The sequence below is a fragment of the Gobius niger genome, assembly GCF_951799975.1.
Source record: "Gobius niger genome assembly, chromosome: 1".
NCBI lineage: Eukaryota > Metazoa > Chordata > Actinopteri > Gobiiformes > Gobiidae > Gobius > Gobius niger.
The window spans coordinates 70,028,382-70,050,059 of NC_136852.1; the positions used below are offsets into that span (position 1 = coordinate 70,028,382).

Here is a 21,678-nt window from a genome sequence, read left to right on the forward strand (position 1 = left end):
ACAGCAGCGATACAGGGGCGTGTTTCCCCCGAAAGATCAACGTGGGACTGGAGGTTCCTGCTCTGCTCAGTGTCTGCTCGGCTTTCGTCTCGTGTCGATGATGTCACGCTCAGCTGAGGGTCCTGTAGATACTGACGGGACTCTGGCCGTTTCTCAATCTGTGTACTTGTGTGGACTTCTGTGCTTGTGGACTCGTGATACGTCATCACGCGCGGCCCAGGTCCTGTTCCAATTTAAAGTTCGCTTGTTAGCAAGTTCGCTGTACATCCCCGGATGAGAACTTGCTCCGCCCGTTTTACCGAGGATGCATCAGAGTAGACTTGTGCGTTCTCCGCTAGCTATATTTCCCACAATCCGTTTCGTTTTGAGCACGTGGCTCACCGCGAGCCCCCGCCTGCAGCGGCCCCTCCTCCTCCTCACACCGAGCCGCTCCAGCTGAACTACAGCTGATCGCGCGCATGTAAATAAACGCGGAGATGTGACCGGTTTAAGAGTCTTTTATCCTCAGAGACGTGTCTCCTGTTTAAGATGGTTTTCTGAGCAGAAGTGTGGAAACAACTTTGAACATGCTTTCATTTTCTCACAACATCAGCAACAGTTTCAATTAAAATCTTAACGTCATGAACAGGTCATTGAGGACAAATGCATTTTACTTTTACATTGTTTTATTGTGGGACAAGGCCTCGTGGAAGACCCAGGACACGGTGGTGGGACTATGTCTCTGAGCTGGCCTGGTGTCGCCTCGGGGTCCCCCCAGAACAGCTGGAGGAGGTGTGTGTGGATCGGGAAGTTTGGGCATCTCTGCTGAGACTGCTGCCCCCGCGACCCGGCCCCGGATAAAGCGGAAGAAAATGGATGGATGGATGGATGGATGTTTTATTAAGGGGCGCTGCAGACACATCTTTATATGGGAACTTCAAAAACAGTTACATATTTTAAAGTCTAAATTGTTTGTTCGTTTTTTCAGAATAATTTGCAACCCCCCAAACAAGTTCATATTTGACCTATTTGTTTTTTATTATTATTGTTTCAGTTTGCACATCAGATTTTTAATGACTTTCCACATAACGCCTTATTTATAGGCTATAATTGTAAAAAAAATGTAAACATGTACTTTTGTTTATTGCAAAAGTTTATAATTTATGTCTTTAAAAACATATTTCCACTTTGACTGCAGTGTCACCCTTTTAATTTCATATGAGGTGATTTAACGTTATAAAAGCTCACAGCCCTATGTTCAGGAGCTACTTCCTGTGATGTCATCGAGTTCACTCGTTCCAAACGCTGAAAAAGCCGAGTACAAACTCGTGAACCCCTCAAGTCCGTTCTCCGAGTCTGCACCCGCAAGTCCGTACCCCGGAGTTCACAAGTACGGAGTCTGCACTCTCAGAATTGAGAAACGGCCAGTGTCTGCTCGGCTTTAGTCTCGTGTTGATGATGTCACGCTCAGCTGAGGGTCCTGTAGATACTGACGGGACAGTGCCTGCTCTGTCTGTTCTCGGAGCGCTGATAAAACCGGACGGGCCGGGCTTCCACTGCTATTTAAAGCTCTATTCCAGATAACTTCACGCCCTTGCAATACACTCAAATAACACGGTTCATACTCATTACTGCCACCTCAGGTCATAGGTGTAACTGCACCTTCTATATTAAGCTCGTGCATGACGGCACTTGGGACCCGAATTAACACCTTTTTGAGTGACAGTGCAGGATTTTAGAGGCAGTTGTGGTGAACAGGTCTGAGCTCATTCTACACATTAGGACATTGTTGAAATGTGAAGGGGGAGGAAAATACTTAATTTTAAAATTTTAAACTCCGTATAGTCCCTTTAAGGTGCAAGCTGCCTCAGATGGAAAAACTGGTCTTCACCACAGCACTAAGAACCTCTGTCTGTTTTGGCTCTACTGGGGTTGGAAAAATGGAAGTATCGAAAACAGGAACCAGACTACTCTGCTAGTAAAGACTTACTAAAGAAAATCCAGAGCAAATGTAATATTTCTTTGTGATCCAATGTTTAAAAAGAGCCTTGTAATCAGCTCTACAGCAGGTTATAATCAGCAAAATCCCATTGAAGTGAAGAGGACAGAACTTTTGTTGTACCCAGAAGAAGAGCGATGACATCATCACTTAAAGGGATGTTTCAGGATTTTGACATAGGGCCTCATTTCCTAGTTATCCAGAGTGTTGTTGATTTTTGGAGATATTTTTTTCTAAAATTCAGGCAGTTCTTATATTTGAAGAGTTACGTGGCGCTAGGCTAGTGCAAGGCTAGTGGATTTCTATGGTATCAGCTAGCCTGCATTAAAAACAGTGTGACCCGCTCCACAGAGCACCTGAGGCAAATCACTTATAACACCAGACTAACCATAGAAATGTCTGTGTCGATAGAGTAATTTTAACCATTTTGCATTTAAAATACCTTATATTTGAGCAGCATCAGCTTCGTGGTTGTATAAGCTACGCAGCGGCGGAGTGATCTGCTAGAAAATAGTCCCTCAAAATGCGATCATTCATGTGATGCAAGGTCAGTTATATTCCAAAAATTATTCTAAAAATTCTAAAAAAAATATCTCCAGAAATCAGCAACACTCTGGATAACTAGGAAATTCTCAAGAACATCCCCATAACTGTGTGATTTTGGAGTAACATTTTTCCTAATTGACTGTTCAAAGCGTGTGAGAAAAGGACGTCCTGAAAGTTTTTTTTTTTCCAGTAATAATACTCTGGAGAACCATTTTTTTTCTGAACGTGTCGCAGAAAAGTTATAGACATCCTTTTCCCTGATGCACAACACATTGTGTAGCTGATGTTTTGGAGACGCCCAGATGCAGACGCACACATGGCAGTAATTCTTCCCTCCCCTCACTCCCTTCGCCCTCTCCCCCCCCTCACTCCCTTCGCCCTCGCTCTCCCCTCCCGGTCACGTCTTTCTGCCTGCTTCAGTTTAAGGTAAACGCGAAAAAGCCCTCGAACTATGGTGCTTCCGCTTTCTGTGCCAAATATGGGCCCGAAACAGAAACAAAAGAGCAGCAAGAAGTGGAAGGTGCTAATGCTAATGCTAATGCTAATGTCAAGAGGATTTGCTTTAACGTTGTTAAATTTAGTATGAATCCAGATGTTCATCAGACAAAGGCTGCCACGAAGTCAAAGAAACGACAGAAAAAGTTAAACATAATTTAAAATGATCTCAAATTAATCATCGCTTCTGGTGTTTTGTGGGCCACTGAGCGGCGCTATACCGGTGGCGATGTATCAATCACTAAAGCAATACTAACGTGTTTAATAAATCCTTTCCTCTGGGGGTAATACAAGTGTTAAAGGCATGATTGGAGGTTCTTTCATCTCCCCCTGGTGTCTCTGTTCAGAAACCACACTTGCAACTTGACTGCCACCGGACCGGAGCCACCAATACACACTAATAGAATCAGAAGAAGAAGCTAACGGGCTAACGGGCAAAGCTAAGTGAGGGCTATAAGCCAGGGGTGGCAAACTCATTTTTTAAAAACTTTTTTTTAAAATTATTATTATTATTTACAATTCCATGTACAAAACAAGTAGGGCACTGAACTATCTGTTCAGATTACAATGTTCACAAGCAGTAAAAGAAAAAAAAAAAGAAAACAACAAGGTGCAGTATAGTTAGAGGTTAATGTACTTCCAAGGGGTTATACAGTCCTGGGTAGCTTACTCAGGAGTTCATAAACAGATTCATAAATATATTCGAGGGGTGTCAAACTCATTTTGGGTTGCGAGCCGCATATAATAGAGAAAATGTTTCCAATAAATGAATAATAATAAGCTGTGATTTGGTCAAAGCCCCAACTTGACTGTAGCTTCATTAATTACAACGGCTCACACTTGTATTGCACTTTACAAGCCTGTGTTATATAGTAATCATTATTCATTCACTCCACACTCAGTGGTGGTAAGCTGTTATTGAAGCCACAGCCACCCTGGGACAGACTGTCCATTTACCACGTGGCTATATAATGTGTCTTTCCTTTTTATACATGTAAGGCCCCCTAGTGGCTAGAATGAGCATTCTGGTTATTCTTTAAAACAGTGGTTCTCAACCTGGGGGTCGCGAGACAAATTTGGGGGTCGCCAGATCATGCAGATTAAATATACTTATTTTTATTAGCATATATTATAATGTTTTATTGTCGCATGTGTGTGCTATTTTACCAAAGTGCCATTATATGTTCGTAATTTGATTAATTTTATTTTAGCCATTTGTTATTTTCTTTGTTTTTTAAGAATTCTGGAGGGTAATGTTCCGATTTCTCATGGTGTGACCCGGGCGGGGGGTCACAAACCCCTTTAACTGTTATAATGGGGGTCGCGGCTCCAAAAGGTTGAGAACCACTGCTTTAAAAAATCAGAACTCTGCACAGGAATGGGTTAGAGACTTACTTTTTTTTTTGACATACTCTGGAATTTATGCTCTACAGGGCAGGGGCCGGATTAAATCATCTCGCAGGCCGGATCCGGCCCGCGGGCTGTATGTTTGACACCCCTGGGCTAAGCTAACTGCGGGCTAGCGCCACTTTAAACAGTATTTACAGCCAAGTTTGAGTAAAAAAAATATTTCCATTGTGTAATTGGATGTACAATATCCCTCTGTCAGCATTTACTCTCACGGACAATTAATACGTTGAAAAATCGCAACTTGCTACGACATCTGCAGTGGCGCTTATGGCCTCTAGGGGCAAGAGTTACTTAGTACTGCTTTAACTGACAGGCGTCACATGACTTGGCATCAATATGGCGAGCTCCAGCACCAGCTGCTGAACACGTTTCTAAAAAAAAAAGACTGATGAATCCTCTATGGCACAAGTATTGCTCATTCAGATGGATGTGATATAAGTTGCAATTGACTGATGGATTTTAGTGCCTTTAATTTAAGATAATATAAGATACGTATCTTGTCTGGAGTCAAGATGGTGAGAAATCGTTAAACAAAAGAAAGACTTTTTGCACATCACCTTCTTCTCATTATGTTATAGCTACATAACAGACTTTTCCCATCTCTGACCAGATTTATAATGAAACTCAAAGGGAGGGTAAATGCTGTGTGAGCTGAGATATTTACTGTAAGGATAATTAGTGTTTAATAAGGAACGCCTGTGGTTTGCTCTGGCTCAGTCTGAACTCAAACTGTTCTCTCACCGCCTAATGGAAGAAAGAAGTTTATAAGTTATATTTTTGTTATTGTTGGTGAAGAAAAAATGTATTTCATATCTGGGGACACAGTTATAGCAAGTGTTTTCAACCTCTTAAAACATTTTCATACTGAAGGCATTGTTAAAGGGTCTAGATGCACGTTGTTCATTTTTCTACTCACTACTGCCACCTCAGGTCTTATGCGTAACTGCAGGTTCTTTGGACCCGAAGTAACACCTTTTTGAGTGACAGTGCAGGATTTTAGAGGCAGTTGTGGTGAACAGGTCTGAGCTCATTCACATTAGGACATGGCTGGAACATCTATGGCAGGGGTAGGCAACGTCAGGCCCGCGGGCCAAATCCGGCCCTCCAGCACAGAACCTCGGGCCCATATGATTTTGAGAAATATTATTATACAAGTAAGAGATCAAATACCTGTGAAAGTACTCTGAAATGCGGGAAATTCTGTGAGTATTTCTTAAGTTTCCTGGCCGATCATTGAAATATGTCGTAAAGCATTGGCATTTGCAGGAAATGGTTCTTTACTTTGAGCTACAATGGTGAGGTTCGGCCCTTGGTGTTTTGGCAATGATGAAAATCGGCCCTCCTCGAAGCAAACTTGCCTACCCCTGACCTACGGGGAGGACAATACTTAATTTTAACATTTTTAAACTCTGAATAGTCCCTTTAAAGGGGACAGATCAGGCAAAATCAACTTTCAACCATGTTGTAGCATTCCCTCGTCAAAAGCAGATACCTGGAGTAGTATTTTTGCTTTATTCTCTTTCTCTCAGGTTTGTATTTGTTGTCCTATAGTTTCTAGTCTGCTTCTGATTAGATAATGGTACAATGAGTACTTTGATTTAAGTACTTGCCGATACCGAATACCGATACAAGTATAAGGCATTTTCTTCAACAGACTTTCTGAAGTGAATGACGGTTTGTAGACTGACTTTTTCACAGCAGATTGGTTAGTAATTAGTTAAATTACTCATTTACATTTCTTTGAGTAAAGTAGGCAACACTTTTAACAGACGTTTTATATCAGAATTGAACAGATGCCTTTTCATTTAATTTTTTTTACCCAATATAATTTTACATTTTTATTGCTCTGTCCATCATAGACAGAACAGTTCATGTCCTAAAGCCCCTCAATGCCTGTGCTTTATTCATTTATGTATTTTTATTTAACAATAGTATTGAGATTTTGCTTATTACTGCAGCTAAATGGTCTCTTTTCGCCTTTACTTCAGCTCCGTGTGGATTTTCTTGTGTGTTTATAGTCACAGTAACTACAGCATTTTGATTGTTTTGCTGCAGCTCATTTTCGCTCAATATAAACATGCTGTATCTCTTTAATTTGGATTTTCTGAGGACTTTTTAGTCGCTGGGTTAGTTTTTCAGATGAATAAGCCCCCGGGCATAAAACAACGCAAGAATCGCCATAACTGTTAGCCGTGAGTTAGCGGCTAGTTAGCAACATTAGCCTGTATCTTGTAAACACTGCAGACTCCACACTGCAGCGCTAGCAACATTTAGCTCTGGTTAAATCCAGCACAGACTCTGATTTAGGGAGTGTCGTCTGTAATAAAGTCAGCTCTATGTGGAATATTGGATTTAAACTAAACAATTCTCCAGTTTGTTGTTGTTTTCTCACTTCAGCGAGAGGTTGGAGCGTCGGCCACCAAGTGTTATCGGTTTCTGGTATCGGGACCTCATTAGTGAGCATGTGGTATCGGCCCGATACTGGTGTCAGTATCGGTGCATCTCTAAATATTTTTGTAATTGTAAATAAATCAACGTTACAGATGATTTGACCTTGTTAGCCTCTTAACCCCCGCCTGAACCGAGTACATTTTCTCCAGTTTGGCTTCACCAAAATCCACACGTTTCTTGAACAAAGTGTGAAAATAGCGCCAAAAAATAAACACCAAAAAAGTGTTGAAAAAGTGACAAAATGAAACGTAGAAAAAGCCACAAAAGAGTAACAGAAAAGTGACAAAAAACACGAGGGAAAAGATCTGTTTAAGTGAGTTTTGTACGTCTTAGCTTTCAAATGACGCGCTACATTGGCGCCAGATTTATTTATTTTTTTAAATGCATTTTATGACATCTATATAATCAAGTAGAAAATAAACAGTACTACAACCAGGCGACATTTCTTTGACCCTAAAAGTGGATTGTTGTGTGGGTGGAGCTACTGATAAACCTCTGGTTGCATTTTTGTGACTTTGGTTCCCAAAGGGTTCACTTCAGGATATGTTGTTTTTCATACAGAATAGAAATCAGTCCATTTAGTTATGGATTAACATGAGGAAGTTCTTTGGCCTCTTGCTGACTCACTCACCTTTGACTTTAGATTTATTTTCCTGACCCTCTTGTAAAATCTGCATTGAGCGGGTGTGACCAGTCCCTAACACCTCCTGCACTCACACCGCCCGGGTTTACCCATAAAACCACATCGGAAACACACACAGAGCCAACAAGCCCGCATTGATTCAGCGTGACCGGTCCCTCCGCTGTGGCCAATGACACGCTCAGCACAGGCCGGCATGGAAACACTGACCAATGACATCAGCCACTAAAATAGAAGCGGACTCGCGCTGGACAACAGGCGGCTTCTGGGCCAACCTTCAGTGAATGAATAAGTGCTGCTGTTACGAGTGTGGAAACGTTATCAATCCAAAAGGGTTTCAGACAAATGTTTTTTCTTATCGTAATGAAGAGCAGATGAGAGGAGGCCGTGGAGAACCATAATGTCCTGAAAGCTTTTATTTTTTCTAATATGGCAATATAAATGAACTTTCTGCACATGGATGAAATGATCCACTTAAAATAACGAAATGATCACGATTCATTAGGTCTTACAAAATGTACATATTTCTGTAGTGGCTGGCAACATTACTTTAACAATTTGTAACAACTGGCACTTAAAGGGACTATACAGAGTTAAAAAATGTAAAAAAAAGTTTGAAAAAATGTTCATCCCCCTTCATTCGGGTCCGAATTGCCGTCATGCACGAGTTTAATATAGAAGCTGCAGTTACGCATAAGACCTGAGGTGGCAGTAGGGAGCATAGTCTCTTTAACCTCTTACCCGCCTGAACCAAGTGCATTTTCTCCAGTTCGGCTTTACCCAAATCTAAAAGCTTCTCGACTGGAGAGCAACCGTGCAAAGCCTTTTTTTTTAATCATGATTTTGTCGCTTTTTTTGTCATGTTTTTGTATCACTTTTTGTCATGTTTTGGTCATTTTGTGTTGCTTTTTCTTTGCTTTTTTGGTTGTGTTTTTGTTGTGTTTTCACCACATTTTTATCACTTTTTTGTCTTTTTTTCGCTCCGTTTTCATTACTGTTTTTGTCACTTTTTGTGGCTTTTTTGTTGCTTTTTTTGATTTTCTGGTGCATTTTTTTGTCGCTCTTTTGTCACTTTTTTGTTGCGTTTTCATACCTTTTCATCATAGCTTTTTTGTCATGTTTTTGGCAAGATTTTGTCGCGTTGTCGTTGCTTATCTGGCATGTTTGTCGTCGCTCTATTGTCTCTTTTTTGTTGCGTTTTCATCCTTGTTTTCTATTTTGATGCTTTTTTTTAGCTTCAGGATTTGGATAAATCCAAACTAGAGAAAATGTGTTCAGTTCAGGTGGGGGTGAAGAGGTTAATAAAGTTAAAAGAGACTATACAGATACTGTTGAAACTAAGTATTTTCCTCCCCCTACATGTTCGAGCTTAATATAGAAGCTGCAGTTACGCATAAGACCTGAGGTGGCAGTAGGGAGCATAAAATGACCAACTAGCATCTAGTCTCTTTAACCTCTTACCCGCCTGAACCGAGTGCATTTTCTCCAGTTCGGCTTTACCCAAATCTAAAAGCTTCTCGACTGCAGAGCAACAGTGCAAAGCCTCATTTAAAAGCTGAGACGTACAAAAGGGTCACTTTTTGTTGCGTTTTCATCCTTGTTTTCTATTTTGTTGCTTTTTTTTAGCTTTTAGTTTTGGGGAAATCCAAACTAGAGAAAAAATGTTCGGTTCAGGTGGGAGTGAAGAGGTTAATAGAGTTTAAAAGGACTATACAGAGTTTAAAAATGTTAAAATTAAGTATTTTCCTCCCCCTACATGTTCCAGCCATGTCCTAATGTGTAGAATGAGCCAAGACCTTTCACCACAACAGAGGTGGTAATTCGGGTCTGAAGTGCCCTCATGCACGAGCTTAATATAGAACCTGCAGTTACACATGTGACCTGAGGTGGCAGTAGTAAGTATAAAAATGCATCTCGTCCCTTTAAGGTCCATAATCCATTACCGGAAATATATTGTCGCTTCCAATCAGAGCGATTCACGTCCCTCTCAGTGCAGATGCGAGTCATTAAAGGACAACCCGCTCTTGCCCCCCCTGATTAAAAAGTCGCTTCAGACACACAGACTTGTTATGTAACACAACTTAATGACAATCATTCTAAATGAAGTGTCAGGCCAGTGGAAAAAAAGCTCCTCTGTTAGCCGCCATGGTGATATCTCGATGTGTTTTTTGCCTCTGCACTGGACTGCACTCAGCCGCCGGACGTCCCTGTGGAAGCTTCAAGCGAGCTCTGCCCTGCCCGGAATGTGAAACTGTGGACATTTGCACTTCTTCAATTACGGCACAGTTTGCTTAGCCTCGAGATCATACGAACCCGGGGTTATTCCGCTCGGACAAAAACAAGTCACATTGTTATTTCAAGAATAAATCATTTTAGTTATAGGTTAGGTTAGGTTAAAACACAATATACAAAGCTAAACATCACATACATTTAAATATAAAGCTTGTAAGTGCTCCAGATACAGGATGAGCCTTTGCTAAAGAGGCAAAGGCTAAAGATACAACTGAAATTTAAGCCACTGGACAGTAAAAAAGAAAAAAAGCCATTTCAGGGGCAATTATTTACTTGTTCATCAAGGAAATGGCAACGGGAACAAAGCTTTTCTTAAAACGGTTCGTATGGCTTGTTGGCATTAACGGTATTATACGGAGTTTAAAAATGTTAAAGTTAAGTATTTTCCTCCCCCTACATGTTCCAACCATGTCCTAATGTGTAGAATGAGCTCAGACCTGTTCACCACAGCTGCCTCTAAAATCCTGCACTGTCACTCAAAAAGGTGTTACTTCGGGTCCGAAGTGCCGTCATGCACGAGCTTAATATAGAAGGTGCAGTTACACATATGACCTGAGGTGGCAGTTATGAGTATAAAATGGCAAACTTGCGTCTAGCCCCTTTAAAAACCTACGCCCAGATGGAAGTAAACGAAACTCCAAATGCAAAGGATGCTCAGTGTCTTTTAGGATCCTCTCTAACTCTCTATAAAAGGCAAAGTAAAAACAAAATGATAGATGATTTTTTCCTATTTGTATTATTTTTTTTCCTCAGTTTATATTACAAATATTTTCTCCATTTCCTGCCAATTCATTCCCAATTTTTGGCCTATTTTTTTAACAATTTTTTTGCTTATTTTTGCTCAATTTCCCCCCCGATTTTTCACACATATCTTGACATTGCAGCTGAACCCGATATACTGTAGTAAATGTGCAGTTCTTGCATGCATTATCATTCTGTTTCCTGGTTCTAGATGATATTTTATTATCAAGTATCGGGAAAAAGTATCGTTGAGGTATCGATAGCCAAGAATCGCAATTCTACGCAACTTGTTTACCTTAATAAATCCTTTCCGTCGTCCCTCTGGGGGGAATGATCGGAGGGTCTTTCATCTCCCCTGGTGTCTCTGGCCAGAAAACCACAATTGCAACTTCACTGCCACCGGACTGGAGTCACCAACACACACTAATGGAATCACAAAGAAGAAGCTAGCAGGCTAACGGGCAAAGCTGACTGCGGGATAGGGCCACTTAAACAGTATTTACAGCCAAGTATGAGTGTATTTCCATTGTGTAATTGGATGTGCAATATCCCTCTCTCCCTTTGTCTTTTCTGTCAGTACCCAGGTGCAAGGTACAAAGCTGTAAAAGTTGAATTAGTGCGGATAATTTTAGCAACATGACGCTAGCCGATGCTTCGTAGCTAACACAACAGTACAATTTGGTCAAAAGCTCCAGTATGATTTAGTAGATTACAGATTTACAGCCTGGACTACAGTGATGCTTACTCTGAGTTCCAGATCATGGCGTCTTTGCTCTGAGCTCAGTTTCCCCATAATTAACCATAAACGCCGTCTTTCGCAATCTCCAAAACATCCCCGCGCTTTACTGCCGAGCATGAGCTTTTCAGACGGGGCTCGTAAATTTCAACCACAGGTCAGACTCTGGAAGACCTCTCCCTCCTGTTCAAATGGTGTTCGTTTCAGACACATCCATCTTGATAGAATATTCCGTTTTATGATCTGTGTTTCAATGCTGTTCTTCTGTGGTCTCTCCTAGGGCTCCCAGTGTTCCCAAACCGCCGCCCGTTGCGCCAAAGGTAAGGTTGGTTTGGCATGTTGAGAAGTGTAACTGTGGATGCTGGTAAATGGTACAAGTGTCTGAGCAGAGACTGTGCACTGATAAACCCGTAATGGAACAAAAAACTAAATACTGTGTCTGGTGCTTGATACACTGTCTTTAAAACTAAATCTAGTTTCTGAATCTGCCAGAAAACATATTTAAGATGCGTTATAATCATAGATATAATATAATAAAGATGAGTGGGTCCCATTTAGCCCCTTTCAAGGTTCCCAAGTCCTGTGTGAACCTTAATGGCTGCTCTGTCTCCTCCTACGCAGCCTGTTCCTTAAAAGGGCAAAAAGTGGGCGGAGCTCCAGAGCTTGATTGACAGGCGCTGGAGCCAGTCAATGAAAATGCTTCCAAATTTCGGGCTGCTAAACAAAAACCAGCGTGGTTAAAAATACTTCACCCACCCCAGCGTGGTCACATGGGTCATAGCAATTTTTAGAAAAAGAAAAACTCTTGGAGCCAGGCTTTTAAGCTGTTCTTGGGCCGTTTGAAGTCCCATTAGGATCAATGCTCCCAAGTGGCTTGTAGCTCGTCTGAGCTGAAGTTGCGGGCGCTAGTACTTCCTGTCTGTATTAATTTCAATTAAGATTAGCTTAGACCCGTTGGAATCATCGTATTTCCTGAAGATTCTGTGGTGGACAGTGAGTTCCTGGTAGATGATCACTTACTGCAGGTTAATGAGTTGCTGTACAGTGTAAATATTTCCGTAGAGGAGACGTCTATGTTTATAAAGATCAGTGAGTTTGTCTTGAAGCTAAAGGCTAACATTAATTTCACGCATTATACAATTTGAAATAGTGCCTTTTATTCTATTTTTTTTATAGCATGTTAGCCTTTAGCTTCAAGACAAACTCAATCCTTTATGATCACAGGTGTCTCCGATCTGAATTTGTTACATCATACATTAATATTTGAAGACACAGTAAATGATCATCTAACTCACTGCCCACAACGTAATCTTTAGAAAATATGATTATTATTCCAGGAAAAGAAAACAGACAGGAAGTGGCGCTCACAACTTCAGGTCAGAGGAACTAGCATAGCCATACCGTGCAACAAGCCAAATGTCTCTTGGAGTCGCCCCTGGCCACCAGGGGGTAGTATCACAGCAATGTCAGCTCCCCATCATAAGGAACATAGAGAAGTGCGTTCCTCACCCATTGGTTGTAATCATAGACTGTATATATAAATGGACAGCTTCTCCTCACTCCTCCCTGTTTACCATAATGACCACGCTCAAGGGGGAAATCATGGCTGATTTACAGACTCCCCCTCCCCAGCTCTGACGAAGCATGTTCCTAAAAGGGCATAAGGGCGGGATCTTCACTGTAGACTCGGCCCTTGCGCTGCTCCAATGCTAACAGTCCGACCCTCATTATGTACGAGATTTCTAAAATTCTTCTTACAAAAACCAGCCTGGTCCCCTTAATTGTAACTAGCCCAGCGTTATCTCAGGAGGAATATCTAGCTCTAGATAATTGGGACCAGGCTTTAAAGTTGTTTTCAACATGTTTAAAGTCCAATGCTCTTCAATGGGGGACCAGCGGCGATGTGGAGATACTGCAGCAATGGCGGCCTCTAGTGTTGTGGGCATAAAGCAGAGCAGCCAGCGGCCATTGGTTATAATCCAGTAAGGTGCAGGCTTCTATTTCATCAGAGCAGTGATCACTTACTGCAGTCTTCTTCAGAGTGGTCACATGATGCTGCTCTCTTGTCTCTTGTGACTTAACCTCCTCACAGTCGAGTTTTGCCGCTCCTTTGCCGCTTTTTGACTCTTTTTTGTTTTTATCCAGAAGCTTTTAGATCTGGGTGAAGCCGAACTAGAGAAAATGTGCTTGGTTTTGAGAGGTTTATCAGTGAACAGTCTCTGGATCAGATGTAAATGTAACATAGTCAATGTGTTATTAGTTTAAATGAGCATGTTACACTGTGATGTAATGAGACTTTTTAAACATTTTGTGAGTTGTTACACCTTCTGAACTGGCATTTTGTGGCTGCATGAACGTACTTATCCCATACTGCTGCCTCCACGTCCCTCAAACCCGTCCGATTCCTCTGACTCCATGACGGGAGGCAGCAGTATCATCATGTGTGACCTGTTCTGCACGCTTTCTCCCATCCCCATCCAGGACGACACATCCTCCATCATCAAACCCGTGGCCCTCGCTCACCCCTTCCCCTCCCCGCCCTCCTCCCACTCCCCCAGCCCGCCCACCGTCGTCCCGTACCCGCCGCGGCCGCCACGCGCGTACGGCTACGGCCCGGACAGCCCCACGCCCGCGCCGCCCCCGTTCATCCCCTCGCCGTCGTCGGCCTTCACCGCCCCCAGCCCCTCACCCCCTCCGCCCCCGCCCGCCCAGTCCTCCTCCCCCCCCATGCTGCTGCCCCCCCAGCCCTCCGTCTACAACACCCCCATCCATCTGTACTCGGCTCAGAACGCCTGCGAGGTGGCCATGGGGCAGCGGAGGGGCCTGCTGGAGAGCCAGGGTGTGGGAGCCTTGTTTAATGGGTGAGTGATGCTGGGACGGCCCGGGAGTGAGTGGACTCTCTTTAAACTCCTCCCCCTTTCCTTTTTCAGAGCGAATGAATGAATGCTCTGAAAAAAAAAAATCCCTACAACGTCTAATGTAAAGTAACCAAATTCAAGGTGCTATTCTTTCCCCCACAATCCCATACCCACTTTGAACCCCTAAACCCCCGCCATAACCAGCTTTACCCAAATCTAAAAGCTTCTTGACTGGACTTAACAGGCCAGAGTAACGCCTCATTTGAAAGCTAAGATCTACAAAACTCATCTACACTGCTTTGTTTTTGTTTTCACATTTTAATCGTTTTTATTGGGTTGTTTTGTTTTTTTAATCAAATTTCTGTTGCTTTTTGTCACAATTTGCCGAATTTTTGTTATGTTTTTGTCGTATTTTTGTCACTTTTTTGTCAGTTTTTGTCATATTTTTAAAACTTTATGTGTTGCATTTTTGCCAATTTTTTTGTAGTATTTTTGCCACATTTGTGTCGTATTTTGTCACTTTTTTGCTATATTTCTGTCATTTTTTGCCACATTACAACAAAAATATGTGTCATTTTTGCCACATTTTTGCCACAGTTTTGTCGTATTTTTGCCACATTTTTGTCACTTTTTTGACATATTTTTGACACATTTTTGCCATATTTTTGTCACTTTTTTGACGTATTTTTACCAAATTTTTGTCTTTTTTTTGCCATGTTTTTGTCACTTTTTTGGCCACATTTTTGCCACTTTTTTTTACTTATTTTTGTCACATTTCGGTCGTATTTTTCCACATTTTTGTCACGTTTTTATTTTGATCAAAACATGTGAAAAAAAAAAAAGCAACAAAAAAACTTGATGAAAATGCATCCAAAAAGGACTAAAACACAACAATCATAACGAGGAAGACATTTAGACGAGTTCTGCAGATCTTTCATCTCCTCGTGCTACTAACGTGCAGTTCATCCTCTTGCATGTCACAGTTTTGCATGTTTGGCTTCATTTCAGACGTGTTTTTATCTGTGTAAGAACCTGTTCCCTCCAGAATTTCCCACACAACATGTCCCTCTCCTCTCTCCTGTCCCCTCTCTCCTCCCCCTCTGCAGACCGGAGCCGCTCGTGCAGTCCTAAAGTTAGTCCGTCTCCTTCAGTGTGTTTCCTTTGTGTTTGTGCATGTCTTATATTGTAGTTTTTAAACCAGCACTTAATTCTTCTTTGTTTTGGTTTGAAGTTTGAACGCAGTGGCACTCTGCTAGAAAAGCGTGTTGTATTTATATAATATTAAAGGACAGGCCTGAAATCATTGGAATCTGATGTGACTGCAGTTTCTTAGTTAAACACCACCCCCTAGTGGATGAATGGAACAAACAGTCACATTTCTGAGTGTGCGCTGCAGTGTCAAGCATGTTTATGTCCCTCTTGTCACTTGTTTTCCTTTAAACTCTCTCCAATGTCTTTCCCGCCCTGCTGCTCTCTGTAGTGGACCTCAGAGTATCCTCAAGTAAGTCTAAAGCTCGTCAGTTTGATTTAGATTTACTTTGGCCTCTTGTTGCATCTTCATTGATTGTTGACTTTTCTTCTTCTTTTTTTTTCCCCTCATTTTTCGTTTTTGATTCAAAGAAAGCCACAGGCGCCCAGGTATATGAGTGACGTCATCTCACTAAACCAAATCCATTTCCATCCAGAGTTTTTAATGTGGAGTGGCTAATATCGTAATGGGCTGCACAATACACATACATTAAAATTATACTTTAGTAAAAATAGAAAGTCGTGACCCAATGGATTACTCAATAAGATAAAGGAGTTCTGGGTCATATTGACTGAAAAGAGAGATGCAAAAAGAGAGAAGAGATGCAAGTTAATCATTTTTATACTCACTACTGCCACCTCAGGTCTTACAGGTTCTGTATTAAGCTCCTGCATGACGGCACTTCGGACCGGAATTAACACCTGTTAAGTGACAGTGACAGTGCAGGATTTTAGAGGCAGTTGTGGTGAACAGGTCTGGGCTCATTCTACACATTAGGACATGGCTGGAACATGTAGGGGGAGGAAAATACTTAATTTCAACCTTTTTAATCTCCATATAGTCCCTTCAAAGCAGTACTAAGTCACTTGTTTACCTTAATAAATCCTATCCGTAGTCCCTCTGGGAGTAATACAAGTGTTAATGGGATGATTGGGGGTCTTTCATAACCTTGCCAGTAAGCTGAATTCTCGCAGTATTTGCGAGTTTACAAACGCACGAGAATCCATCTTGAGCCGCTCCCGCCTTCAAAAAATACACAATTTAACAATGCGACGATCACACAAAAAAACACGAGGTGTGCTGTGACACATGTCACAAACTCACACAACCTTTTTCAAAACTAAACATTGGGTGTTTTTGATCCAATCAGCAACATATGCTGCACCACACGTGCGACCTCTCCTCAAACGATTCCCAGATTGATGTCAGTGCAAATGTTCTTGGCAATGTTATATCAATCTGGTTCTTGCCAGGTTAGGTCTTTCATGTTTCTGGTTAGAAAACCACAATTGCAACTTACCCTGCTACCGGGTAGGAGTCACCAATACACACTAATGGAATCACGAAGAAGAAGCTAAAGCTAACTGCGGGCTAGCGCCACTTAAACAGTATTTACAGCCACGTTAGAGTGAAATAAATGATCTCCATTGTGTAATTGGATGTACAATATCCCTCTGTCCCTTTGTCTTTTCTGTCAGTGTAGTATTTACTCTCATGGACAATTAAGTAAAAAAATCGCAACTTGCTACGACACCTTCAGTGGCGCTATTAGCCTCTAGGGCAGAGGTAGGCAACGTCTGGCCCGGGGGCCAAATCGGGCCCTCCAGATGATTTTGAGAAACATAATGACCCAAATCAGAAAGTACTTTAACATTTTTTGGGTTAAATGGGAGAAATACTGTTCATACACCCAATTAGGTCATGTTATGTACAACTCTGGCATTTGTAGAAAGTGCACTGGATTTGGTCTGGTCTTAGATCAGATAAAACATCTTATCGCCAATGGAACAAGTAATTATTCTCTTAATTCAGATTATATTGTATAATTTCAAGTGAAAAACAAATCTTTTTAAAAGTAAAATTTAATTTGTCTGATTTCAAAGTGGGTTTTATGTTTGCTCCATTGACATCAGCATTTGTATCTTTATTATTTGTATCTTAGATTAGTCCAAACAGACTCAAATTCAACATAACCTTTATTCAAGCAATTTTAAGTCATTTATCTCATTTAAGATGGTCATTTTTCAGTGTAGTGCTTTACTTCGGCCTAAAATTGTGGCTTAGGCACTGGGTCTTTTTACAATGAACAAAATTGGCTTGCCTACCCCTGCTCTAAGGGCATGAGTTACTTAGTACCAGTCGGTCATGTGCATCACATCACTAGAGAATTTAATGTCGAGCAACAAGCCTAAAAGCTGAAATGAGCAAATTCGTCACCTCCTGTTTTGGCGACCAGATGTTTCAAATTGGGCAAATGCAATGATAATAAAATGATGCATCTCTTGTTTGTAAAGCATTTAGACAGATCTCATGCTAGTTATTCCATCCATAGTACAGTAGGAGAGAGCTTAACCTCTTAACTCCCGCCTGAACCGAGAGGATCTTTTTCCTCACGTCATCAGATTTTTAAACTCACTTTTGTAACTTTTTTGTCATTTTTTGTCACATTTTTGTCATTTTTTCGTCAATTTTTTAATCACATTTTTGTCACATTTTTTGGTCATTTTATTAGTCATTTTTTTGTCATTTTTTTGTCAATTTTTTGTCATTTTTTGTCACATTTTTTTCGTCAATTTTTTTATCAATTTTCTGTCTTTTTTTTGTTGCATTTTGGCCATTTTTTTGGTCACATTTTTATCACATTTTTGTCATATTTTTGTAAAAAAAATTGTCACATTTTTGTCATTTTTTCGTCAATTTTTCGTCAATTTCTTGTGACATTTTTGCCACTTTTTCACCAATTTTTCGTCACTTTTTTGTCAATGTTTTCTCACTTTTTTGTCACATTTCCATCATTGTTTTCGTCTCAGTTTTGTTGCTATTTTCACAGCTTTTTTCCAGAAGCTTTTGGACTGGGGTAAAGCCAAACTGGAGAAAATGTGCTCGGTTCAGGTGGGAGTTAAGGGGTTAATAAATGCAAACAGTTGTAAATAATAATAATAGTTTTCCTATCAGCTGTAGCTTCATACTAACCCTGCGACCGACCTGTCAAACTCTTGAAACCCAAACCTGCTCCAAGTGTGAGGTCCCATTAAAAGACCCCTCTGATGCCATCCCAGTCTCTGCTGACCCTGCGTTACACAGTTATTGTGCAGCCCTGGTTTCCACATCTCCATGATTCACTTTGTCTCGGCTCCATCCAGTCGTGTGCTGTCTCTGTTATTCTCTAAAAGAAAATAACTTTGCTGATCTCGTGCCCTCCTGTCGTGCCTTTGAGCAGAGCCCCGAGGAAGCACATCGTGGACACCGACATCCACTTCTACCACGTGCCCACTCACGCCGACGCCAGCCGCAAGCGCATCACCGAGGACACCGAGGACTGGCGCCCGCGCTCCGGCACCACCCAGTCCAGGTCCTTCAAGATCCTGGCTCAGATCACCGGCACCGAGAACCGTGAGTCTGAGCTGCCACCGTCGCCATCGCCATCGCCATTAAAATGTGAAATATGACAAAGAGAAAGAAAATTAAAGTGTCGTTCATTTCTGTTTTTTATATAAAGCTCAACCAGAAGAGACGGACGCAGACAAGAAGTCAAAGTAAGTGCTCGAACAGCCGCTCTCACAGAAACGCCTGCACTTACACTTTCATTACTTGTACTACGATGAAATGTGCTATGAAGATGAAGTATAATGCTGCTTAAGTGCAAACCCTCTATAACAGGGGTTCCCAAACTGTGGTATGCCTACCCTGGGGGTACGCAAAGACATTATGGAGAAAAAACAAAGGTTTATCACAATCTCTTTAATATTGAACCGCCACACAGGAACACGCTTATACAGGCGAAAGAGTCTTATAATTCAGACATGGATGAGCTTGTTCATGTTCTCAATGTGTCGCTCCAAAACCGAACCTCAAGAGCTGCTTAGATAGATATGATAATAGATATAAACTTTATTTATCCCCAAGGAAATTGCAATATTGACGGCTGCTCACATTCACACAGCACAATAAATGAATTACTAAAATGCAAAAAAATACAGTAAAAAAATGTACAAATTTAGAATGACAATACATCAATTCTAATTGAAACTCTTAAGTGAGAGAGTTATTATGCAGTCTAATAGCATGAGGGACAAAAGACTTCCACAGTCTGTCTGTGGAGCAGAGCTGGGACAGCAGTCTACTGCTGAACCTGCTCCTCTCTGTGAAGGCCTTGTGTAGAGGGTGTGAGGCCTTGTTCATAATGGTCCTCAGTCTGGACAGCCACGTCCTCCACAGGGGCTGGCTTTAGCCCCTCCACAGAACTGGTCTGAGGTGGACCTGAGGTGCATAAAACTCTGCGGAGGCTGCGTCAGCCCTCGAAAAGAAAAGCAGCACCTTTAACGTGAACTAGGGCTGAACCATATGGACAAAATTTCATATCTCGATATTCATGCCAGATATCTCGATATCGATACGATAAAACTACGGGTTTGGTAAAAACTAAGCATTTTTCAGAAAAATAAAATCATAATACAAAAGAGTGCAGTTTTTTTGATGAAAATCTAGATCGTTTATATCTTGCTTTTTCAATTTTCATATTTTGAATGTTCATATATCGATATAAATACGATCACAATATATCTTTCAGCCCTAACGTGAACAGCGAAAAAGTTTGATACATTTTTCTGTCATATCGGTCATAAAGAGAGAGGAGCCTGTGTGCCGTCATACCGACGGTGACTTCGATTTACAGAAATAGTTTTCCTTCTGATCCGAGGAGCGAGAGGAGAAGCGTCTGTGGTCACGTCAGCGCCTCCTCTGCCATGAAACCCGTGGCTTTGTATCTGACACACACATTTAAATTTACCTGAAAAGATGGCAATGTCCTGCGTAAAACATGATCTTTGCTTTAACAAAAGCTTAAACCAGCCCATTTGGATCTGTGCCGTTGGTTTGACGGTACGACTGAGGGGGCGGGGCCTGAGAGTCCAAACGTGAGTCTGATGTTCAGAATGAGCTGGTCACTGGGCAAAGCAAAACACTCAGCTTTGTTGTATTTACACATTCTTAATAACCTTTATCATCCGGACGAGCAGAAAATATTGAATGTGTAAAACTGGCTTGAGTTCACTGTTATAAAGGAGGAAATAAATACAATATTACATTATTGTAACGGGTTAAAGCTTCAGGGGTACATGGCTCCTAAAAGTTTGGGAACCACTGCTCTATAACAATCTCAGCAGCACTAACTTTTTAGCACTGGTTTGTTTGGAATGATTTTGCTCGTAACAGTTTGCCAAGGCAGAAAGTGCATCCTGTTTGTGAAGTGTCGACGCTGACCTGGATGAGCTTGTGTTGTTGATGTTGCACTGGTTGTTGTGCTTTTGAAACGTGTGCTGTTGTCTTTTCATTGTCGCATTTGTTTTGGTTTTTGCTGGAACTAAACACGAGTTAATAAAGAGGCAGTGTTTACACAAGAGGCCGATTTTTTACATTTTATTTATGAAACTAGACACTGTAATACACCTTATGTGTGATTTTGGGAGCTCTGTGATGAACAGAAGTGAAACAGATGACGATCAAGAACTTGTGAAAAGTCACAATCTGCACATTTCATATATATTATTGCGTTTCTTTTCTTTTTTAGTCTGAGGGGCGCGGTGTTAGTCTGAGGGGGCGCGGTGTTAGTCTGAGGGGGCGTGGTGTTAGTCTAAGGGGGCGTGGTGTTGTGCAGCGAAACTGTAAACCCGACACTTCTCTCTCGCTCTCTGGAGCGCATTTCTCTGAGTTTTTAAATGGTTAAAATCGGTCCATGGACGGCTGAGAAACATCCTGTTAAAGTCTTCAATCCAGAACCAGGCTGATAAAATGCACACGCCATAAAAAGTGATTGATCTGCGGCAACACGCGGTGTTTCAAAACATATCAATGTTGTCGTTGAAAATTGACTTGAAACTGAGATATTTAGGCATTTGCCTTCCCATAACATTAGTGCCTGAGAGAAAAGAGGAGAGAGGAGTTAATCAGAAAGGAGAGTGTTTCATTAAAGACGCATTATCTCCATTTCTAGAAAAAATCGATCTAGGGAAGCTAAACAGAGGCTAGTTTCGATTGATCGAAACTAGCCTTTGTTTAGCTTAGATTTTGCAGGAACCGAGGCACGTGGAATTAAACAGTTTTCACCTATGGAGAGCTTAGAGTCTCACCTTTCAAACGAGCCATAGCATGTGTCCATAGCTATAACCTATACACAAATATCATGAAAAATGGTCTGAATTATTGGCACTCAACAGCTAAATCCCCAAAACAGCGCAGCCTCAATGTGTTAAGGTGCGAAACATTTAAAATCTGGTTCGTTTG

General features: G+C 41.4%; 1 protein-coding gene across 3 annotated transcripts in view; it reads left to right on the forward strand.

The window, feature by feature from the left end:
• The window catches only part of pdlim5a (PDZ and LIM domain 5a), a 105,213-nt gene that overhangs the window by 57,397 nt on the left and 26,138 nt on the right, over window positions 1-21,678 (forward strand). The window contains exons 3-7 of one of the 3 annotated variants that reach the window (XM_079552492.1): window positions 11,570-11,609; window positions 15,254-15,279; window positions 15,628-15,648; window positions 18,617-18,789; window positions 18,896-18,932. In XM_079552492.1, coding sequence (XP_079408618.1) covers window positions 11,570-11,609; window positions 15,254-15,279; window positions 15,628-15,648; window positions 18,617-18,789; window positions 18,896-18,932 — 297 coding nt within the window. Of the gene's footprint in view, window positions 1-11,569; window positions 11,610-13,770; window positions 14,151-15,253; window positions 15,280-15,627; window positions 15,649-18,616; window positions 18,790-18,895; window positions 18,933-21,678 lie in introns of all 3 variants that reach the window. The other 2 variants (XM_079552491.1, XM_079552493.1) reach the window with 2 other exon arrangements.